Source organism: Nycticebus coucang, chromosome 5 (assembly GCF_027406575.1).
Source record: "Nycticebus coucang isolate mNycCou1 chromosome 5, mNycCou1.pri, whole genome shotgun sequence".
Taxonomy (NCBI): domain Eukaryota; kingdom Metazoa; phylum Chordata; class Mammalia; order Primates; family Lorisidae; genus Nycticebus; species Nycticebus coucang.
This window is the reverse complement of record NC_069784.1, coordinates 39596699-39603926: the sequence shown is the minus strand read 5'-3', so window position 1 is coordinate 39603926 and position 7228 is coordinate 39596699. Positions and strand designations below refer to the sequence as shown.

Here is a 7228-nt window from a genome sequence, read left to right as displayed (position 1 = left end):
TGGAGGACAAAGAGATCCTTTTCTCTCTGCTGGGAATATCACCCCCTTTGGGTCCCTGTTCACTGAGACTCATGGCTGCACATAACTACAAAAGCACTCAGCAATGCTGGATGAATGAACAAGACGCAGGGCTCATAAAGAGATGTCCTTTCCATCGAGAGCCTCATGGGGTGTCCTGCTCTAAGGCCCTCAGAAACCGAAGCAAGAACTCTCAAGCACCTTCCTTCACCCTCCAGAATGCCTATGATCCCAGCCACTGTCCGGATGTCCAGTCAGCCCCTTGGAAGTAGCAGTGATGGTTGGACAGTCTGGTAGCCAGCAAGAAATAAGACAAGACACTGAGCCAAGGCGGAGGAGGCTTTACTGGGGATCAGGAAGGCCTAGTGCTGGGACCACACTGGGAAGCAGGGCCTGCACACCAGGCACTGCTGACCCCATGCCCTGATGGGACAACACTGACCGGAAGGACATCAGGTGGGCTTTAGTGCAGGGAAGGGTAAAGGTGGGAGGGGACACTGCTGGAGGAAAGTGGAGAGCTGAGATTGAAATGGCCTGGATGGGACAGGACATGGGAAGTGAGAGCACCAGTGAGGTCTTGGAGATAGAAAGGAATGAAGTGGGGGCAGAGGAAGGAGAAGGTTGAAATGAGGTGCAGAGGCCACTGTTCTCCAGGGCCCCAGGCAGCAGGCTGAGGACAGGCTCCTCGCTCCTCCTGGCTTCACAAGGCCCTACTTATTGCCCCAGACGGCCATCTTTGTGTACAGAGGCTTTGGGCGGTAGCGGCTGGACTTCATGTAGGCAGAGATCTTCTTCAGGCCCTGAGAGGGAGGGAAATGAAGCCAGAGCTCAGGATCTGCTGCCCATGATGGCTGCAGCAGCCCCACGACAGGCACAGCACTGCAGGGCCCCCACCGCAGTCTTCCCTCATGGGCTCAGGTGCAGAAGCATCACCAGTCTCCTAGGGTCCCAGCTCGGCTACCTGCCCTCTCCCCGTCTGTCCTGTGGCAGCTCTGAGTAACAGCTACACTAACAGAGACACTACTGTGCTGAGTGCTCTGTATCCACCAGATATTGCAATGTAGGCTTAGGAAATCCCCCCCAGCTACCTGCCAGGTCAGTTCTCCTATCACCAGTTATCAGAAGGGAAACTCAGGGCCACAGAGCTTCAGCACCTTCCTCAGGCTCACACAGCTGGTAATGGGACAGGGATGGCAAGCATCCTGGCTCTTTCTCCCTCCAGTTGTGGGATTTCTGCCAAATTCCTCTCTTCTCCCACTCCCCCAAATGAGGTCCTGTCACTCCCTGTCTGCACAAACACTCTCCTTTGTCACAGGGAGGATCTCGGCTTGCCTGGGTTTGCATACAGGGGAGGGACCTCCAGCAGTACAAAGGGGCTCAGAACAGGCCAGTGCAGCCTGCAAGGGAGCCCAGATCTCACCCAGTGACTCAGCAAAACCGGAATGAAAGTGGAGAAGGGCCATGGGCCAGCAAAAGGAAGGCCGGGCCAGGCTGAATCATTCCTCGTAAGCAGAAATGCTACAACTCTCCACCTGTATCTGAGTCCAATCTCACTGTGCCCCAACCTACCTCACCTACAATCCTGCTACAGCCAACCAGGCCAGATGGCACTCAGGTGTGCTGTGTACGATTCCACCAGGACAAAGTACCTAGATAATTTCTAAAGGTTCAAGGAGATCCAAGGCTCCGTGTACCCAAAGGGCCAGGCTCAGGCAGGCCACAGGCTGCAGCCCTCAGCTGTTCTCCCCTCCTCTCTCCTCCCACTAACTCTTGCATAATTCCCAAGGCCGCTCAGCCTGGCCAGAACCAGAGCTGATGAGAACCAGCTGAGACAGCAGCTCTCCTGAGTGGAGGGGAAAGGAAAACATTGAATGACCTGATGAACTAATGCTTTGATTCCCAAGTCTGTCCTAAAGTAGGATTTGTACATCTCAAAGAAGTTGACTACAGGTGACCAGTGATTTGCCCCAAGAAGAACCCAGCTGGTACCACTTGTACCTCACAGCCAGGTGTACCAGCAGCTCCCCCTGCACTCACTTCCAGATGGAAGTGTGTCATCTGTGCATCTCCACTGAGCCTGACACCCTGTCTTGTACAGACAACAGCAGTGAATACAGGTTAAAATAATCGCACCACCCTCAGAGCACACTTGGGATACTGGAGGGAAGAGGACACTTCAAGATAAACTCCCTCAACAGGGGCGGTGCCTGTGGCTCAGCGGGTAGGGCGCCGGTCCCATATGCCAGAGGTGGTGGGTTCAAACCCAGCCCTGGCCAAAAAAAAGTACTTAAAAAAAAAAAACTTCCTCAACAGGAGCACCCCCATATGCACTCAAATCCAGCACCGACTACGGCACTGGTGGCATCTCAGTCCTCCCCAGGTGAGGATCCAATGGCAGCAAAGCTTTCTGGACATGAGGTATGAATATTGTCTGTGTCTTGGGTACTGGACCTCAGTTCTACCTGTGTCACCCCTACAAATGCCAGTCACATGCACACTCCTGAAATGTTCTGCCTCTCCCATAGTGTCCTGGGCTGAGAATCACAGGCTGGACCAGGGCCCAAAGCTTTTCTCTTTGACATAAAAAGGGAAGGGCCCGGACTGCTGCCCCTGGAGGCCAAAGGCTGAAAGGGAGCCCGCATAGCCTCTGGGACCTTAAGCCAAAGACTTACCCTCTCACTCCCAGTTTCCTTATCTGTAAAATGGAAGTGATAATTCTATTGACCTTGTGGGAATGTTATAATGTTCAAATTTGACACTATTAAAGTATTTAATAACATGCTGAGCACAGGTCCTGGTGTGAAGCCAGCATTCAATAAATACAATTACACTTTCTTTAGCCCCAGGACTAAAAAAAAAAAAAAATCAGGGAAGGGAAAGGATAATCCCATCAATGAGGAGAAGGACAGGGAGCATCACCTCAAAATGGGCCATGAAGTCCTTCAGGTTAGGGAACGCATCCAGGCACTTGGGCTCAAATACACGGTGCAGGTCAAGGACATCGTAAGCGAGGAAATCCACAAAGGTGATCTGCAGAAGGCCAAGGGTGAGGGCGCTGGAAGCTCTGGGACACAGGAAGTATGACAACTCTCATTCCCCATTGCCTGCCCCTTTACCTTGTCCCCAACAAACCATGGCTGCTTTCCCAGAAACTGTGAGAAGTGCTTCATCTTTTCAGGGAGGCCCTCCAAGTAGTCAGGCTTCAGTTTCTCCTGAGGCAGAGAACAGCTGTCACCACCCTCAGACACCAGCACCCCAGGCACAGGAAGAGGACTCCCCAGGGCTGTATGTGAACCCCAGTGGCCACATGTGAGCAACCATCTTCCCCACATTGGAAGTCAGTGCCCAGGCTTCCATTAATACATCAGCTCCTACTGGGAGCAGACCGTGTCTGAGATCATGGGAAAGCAGAACAGATTAAACTGTCCCTGAGTCTGGCACCACTGATCTCTAAACAAGCTCCTCTGGGTCAGTCCTCTGAGCACCTGGCAGGCTATGGACTGAGATGTGAGTCAGAATGACAACAGTAAAGAATGAAAAGAGCTCAGGGAAAGAAGTTGCATTCCAGAAGAATGCAGTGAACATTTCAATAGTTTTTGAAAGATGAAGAAAATTTCGTTTTGAGAAGAAGGGAGAGGCACAAGGTCATCTGATGCCTCTTTTAGGAAAATGTATTGATCCTTGTGTCAAGAAGCAGCACTAAGAGGGTAAATGGCGGGACTGCAACTATGGTGCATATTGCAAGGGTACAAGTCTAATCTATTAAGTATAGAGTATAAATGTCTTAACAGTAATTAAGGAAATGAGGTGAAGGATATATTAACTAGTTCAATATAAGCATTCCAAATTGTATATAAAATCAGCACATTGTACCCCATAAATGCATTAATGTACACGTGATCGATGTGTTTATGACTTAATAAAAAAGAAAATAAATAGGGCGGCGCCTGTGGCTCAGTCGGTAAGGCGCCAGCCCCATATACTGAGGGTGGCGGGTTCAAACCCGGCCCCGGCCAAACTGCAACCAAAAAATGGCCGGGCGTTGTGGCGGGCGCCTGTAGTCCCAGCTACTCGGGAGGCTGAGGCAGGAGAATCGCTTAAGCCCAGGAGTTAGTTGGAGGTTGCTGTGAGCTGTGTGAGGCCACGGCACTCTACCGAGGGCCATAAAGTGAGACTCTGTCTCTACAAAAAAAGAAAATAAAGAAGCAGCACTAGAGGCTTAGGGCCCACAGCTCAGTGGTTAGGGTGCCGGCCACGTACACCAGGGCAGGCGGGTTTGAACCCAGCCCGGGCCTGCTAAACAAGAATTTCAGGTTGCTGTGAGCTGTGACTCCACAGCACTCTACCGAGGGGACAAAGCGAGACTCTGTCTCAAAAAAAAAAGGAAACCCTAGAAAAAGAGTAGGCCAGAAGACTACAATCACAGGTGCTATTTCATTCTCCCATCTTGAATTTGTTTTTCTCATACTTTGCATCCATTCCAGGAGTACACAGATGATGTGAAATACCTGGGAGAGGAGGCTTCTGGTACAGAGGGCAGAAGTAGAAAGAACCTTGTTTTTCGTTTGTTTGTTTTTTGAAACACAGTCTCACTATGTCACCCTTGGTAGAATGCCCTGGCATCACAGCTCACAGCAACCTCAAACTCTTGGACTTGAGCAATTCTCTTGCCTCAGCCTCCCAAGTAGCTGGGACTATAGGCGCCTGCCACAACACCCAGCTATTTTTTTTCTTTTGTTGCAGTTGTCATTGTTGTTTAGCTGGCCCGGGCCAGGTTTGAACCCATAGCCTCAGTGTATGTGGCTGGAGCCATAACCACTGTGCTATGGGCGCTGAGCCAGGTAGAAAGAATTTTGAACTTACAACTTTATTGCCTAGGAGATAAATTTCAATCCTGGGACTTCCTAAGATTGGTAGGGACTGATTTTAAGTTTTCATTAGATATAGTTCCGTGTTAAGAGAGTCACTCTGTTACAGTATAAGAACCGCCTGGAGCAGTGGTTCTCAATTTGTGGGTCACGACCCACAGAAACTGTATTAAAGGGCCGTGGCATTAGGAAGGTTGAGAACCACTGCCCTGGAGGATCAGTGGAAATCAGAAGTTCAAACTATGAATAGAACCAGAGAAAATATGAATATAAGAATCCCAGCTCCTTTTGAATCCAGGATTCAAATGATTCCTGGCTCAGCCCACAAACACTGGCACTCACAAAGTCAGGGCTGTAGCACACTGTGGCCAACTGATTAGAGATGTCCATAGCTTGGTTCTCTAAAATGTCCACACGAATCATCTCCTCTTCTGTCTCTCCACCTAGCACCCACGCAACAGAAACCCCCCCTCAGCATCTCACCCAGGACAAGCCTGGGGGGGATGGTCACTGCCCCCCCAACCCAGCCTGCAGCCAGCCCCACTCACACAGCTTGTGCTTGCGGGCAATGTAGCGCAGGATGGCATTGCTCTGGGTGATCTTGTGAGCCCCATCAATCAAGTACGGCAGCTGCATGGGCAACCAGGGAGGTCATGTGGGACACCAGGCTCCCCAGCATCCTTTCCCTTAAGCAGGGACAGCGTGACACCTGCCCATGGCAGGCCCTGTCAGAATACTGTCAAAGGCATGAGTGACCTGGGAACAGGACATCATGGAAAGGCCGAGTAGTGACCAGGGATGAGAGTAATGGAGGACAACGCACCTGGTCTGAAACCCAGGTTTCACCTGGGGACATAGTGACACCTTCACCTTCCCCCAAACCCTCCCTTCCTCTGCACCTACATTGGGAAAATCCAGGCCCAGCTTGAATTTTTCCTTCAGCCACTGGCTTCTGTCATAGTCAGGAGCTGTGGTGGAGAAGATGAGTGAAAACAAACTTCCCCAGAGTCCAACTCTCCTTTTGGGGGACCCTCTCAAGGAATCAGAGGCAAAACCCCCTCAGACAGGTGAATCTAGAATCTGACCACTTGTCCCCCATTCCAAGGGTGGGGGATGGGGGCTGTAGAATGCTTGTAAGGGCTCTGGACTCTGTACCACTAAGGCTTCCACGGACAAATTCTAAGGGACAACCCAGCCAACCACCTACACCAGCAATCCCCTCCCAGAGCCCTGACATAAGACCTGACTGTCCCCACAAAGGGCTTTAGGGAAGGCCAGGCTGCAGCTCCAGCAGGTGCACAGGGAGCACAGGTAGCCGTGTCCTGGGCTGCCTGGTGTCAACTCAGCACGCTTGGACCAAGGTCCAGACTAGAGGTTGCCATACCGTCCCCCATGGTGTAAATCTTCTCCTCATAGCTGGAGTCTGTGTATTCCAGGAGCAGGCGGATGGCGTGAGCCAGCTGGGAGAGATGGCCCAGGTCAGAGATGGAGGGTCCCCGATTCATGGCCTTACGGGCGCCACGCGAGCCCCCACGGTACACCCACACTCAGCAGTACCCCACCGGCATGCGCAGGCCCTTGAGAGAGGGACGGACAGCGGTTCCCCCACCCTGAGGAGCCACCATCCCCAGAACCGGTGCCCAGCTGCTCGGCCTCTGCGCCCCAGTGCCGCTGCCCAAGCGGACCCTCGCTCACTCCGCGGATGTCCCAGTAACCCAGTGTCATCGGCATGGTGCAGGGTGCTGTGGACTCGGTGGACAGTCCTCAGCGGAGCTGGGCTGTAATTTTCTCCCGGCGCCCGGGAGGGCGAGCCCTTCGCGCCCAGCTCCGCTCCACGGGTCTTAATTGTCGTAACTTCCGACTAGTCTCCCGAGATGCGCAGACGCAGGAGGCCGGGACGGGGTTGTGGGTGGGGCAGGGCGCCGGAGCCTTGGTGGCAGAAAAGAGTTGAATGGCTACAGCACGCCAGCCCCCAGGGTTCAGAGAGTGAGGTGTGGGCTCCCAGAAGCCGAGCAGGGTTCGCCTCCCTACCCGGCGCCACTACCACCCCACCCCCACCTCTGCTCTGTGGCAGGGCGCTGGCAGTGCACTTGGGAGAAAAGCCAGGTGCTAAAACGGCAAAGCTCTTCTCCCTTCTCCTCCCCTCCTGGCGTTGCTCCGTCTTCTAGTGGCTGCCGAGTTCCCCCCGACTCTGGGAGGCTCAGGCTGCCAGGGTCTGGACAGAGAGTGATGCCCCTGACCGAAGATCATCCCTTCATCCCTACTAAGTCATGGAAACCTGGTGGTTTGCTCATCTCTGCTAAGTTGGGGACCTGGGAGACTACACACGGTGGTGGCAGGGC

General features: G+C 52.9%; 1 protein-coding gene across 3 annotated transcripts; it reads right to left on the bottom strand.

Annotated features, from left to right (window-relative positions):
* Positions 1-344: 344 nt before the first annotated feature.
* Positions 345-6874, bottom strand: LOC128585722 (glutathione S-transferase Mu 1). 3 transcript variants are annotated; one of them, XM_053590919.1, is made up of 8 exons: positions 6449-6874; positions 6271-6346; positions 5790-5854; positions 5435-5516; positions 5229-5329; positions 3135-3230; positions 2938-3048; positions 345-818 (listed from the first exon to the last, which is right to left on the bottom strand). In XM_053590919.1, the coding sequence occupies exons 1-8, from the start codon at positions 6509-6511 to the stop codon at positions 729-731; spliced, it is 684 nt and encodes a 227-aa protein (XP_053446894.1). In that variant the 5' UTR covers positions 6512-6874; the 3' UTR covers positions 345-728. The 3 variants fall into 3 exon arrangements, with proteins under 3 accessions (XP_053446894.1, XP_053446895.1, XP_053446896.1); XM_053590920.1 differs by having other exon boundaries at positions 6582-6870; XM_053590921.1 differs by having other exon boundaries at positions 6572-6869.
* Between the last annotated feature and the right edge of the window lie 354 nt (positions 6875-7228).

What these genes read in the sequence shown, in the direction of transcription:
- LOC128585722 (XM_053590919.1), bottom strand. Translation starts at nt 6,511, where the DNA reads ATGGTGGCTCCTCAGGGTGGGGGAACCGCTGTCCGTCCCTCTCTCAAG. An exon ending in TGTGCTACAGCCCTGACTTT is followed by an intron (nt 3,231 to 5,228) that starts GTGAGTGCCAGT and finishes TCTCTGCCTCAG; the next exon opens with GAGAAACTGAAGCCTGACTA. An exon ending in CATGGTTTGTTGGGGACAAG is followed by an intron (nt 3,049 to 3,134) that starts GTAAAGGGGCAG and finishes GGCCTTCTGCAG; the next exon opens with ATCACCTTTGTGGATTTCCT.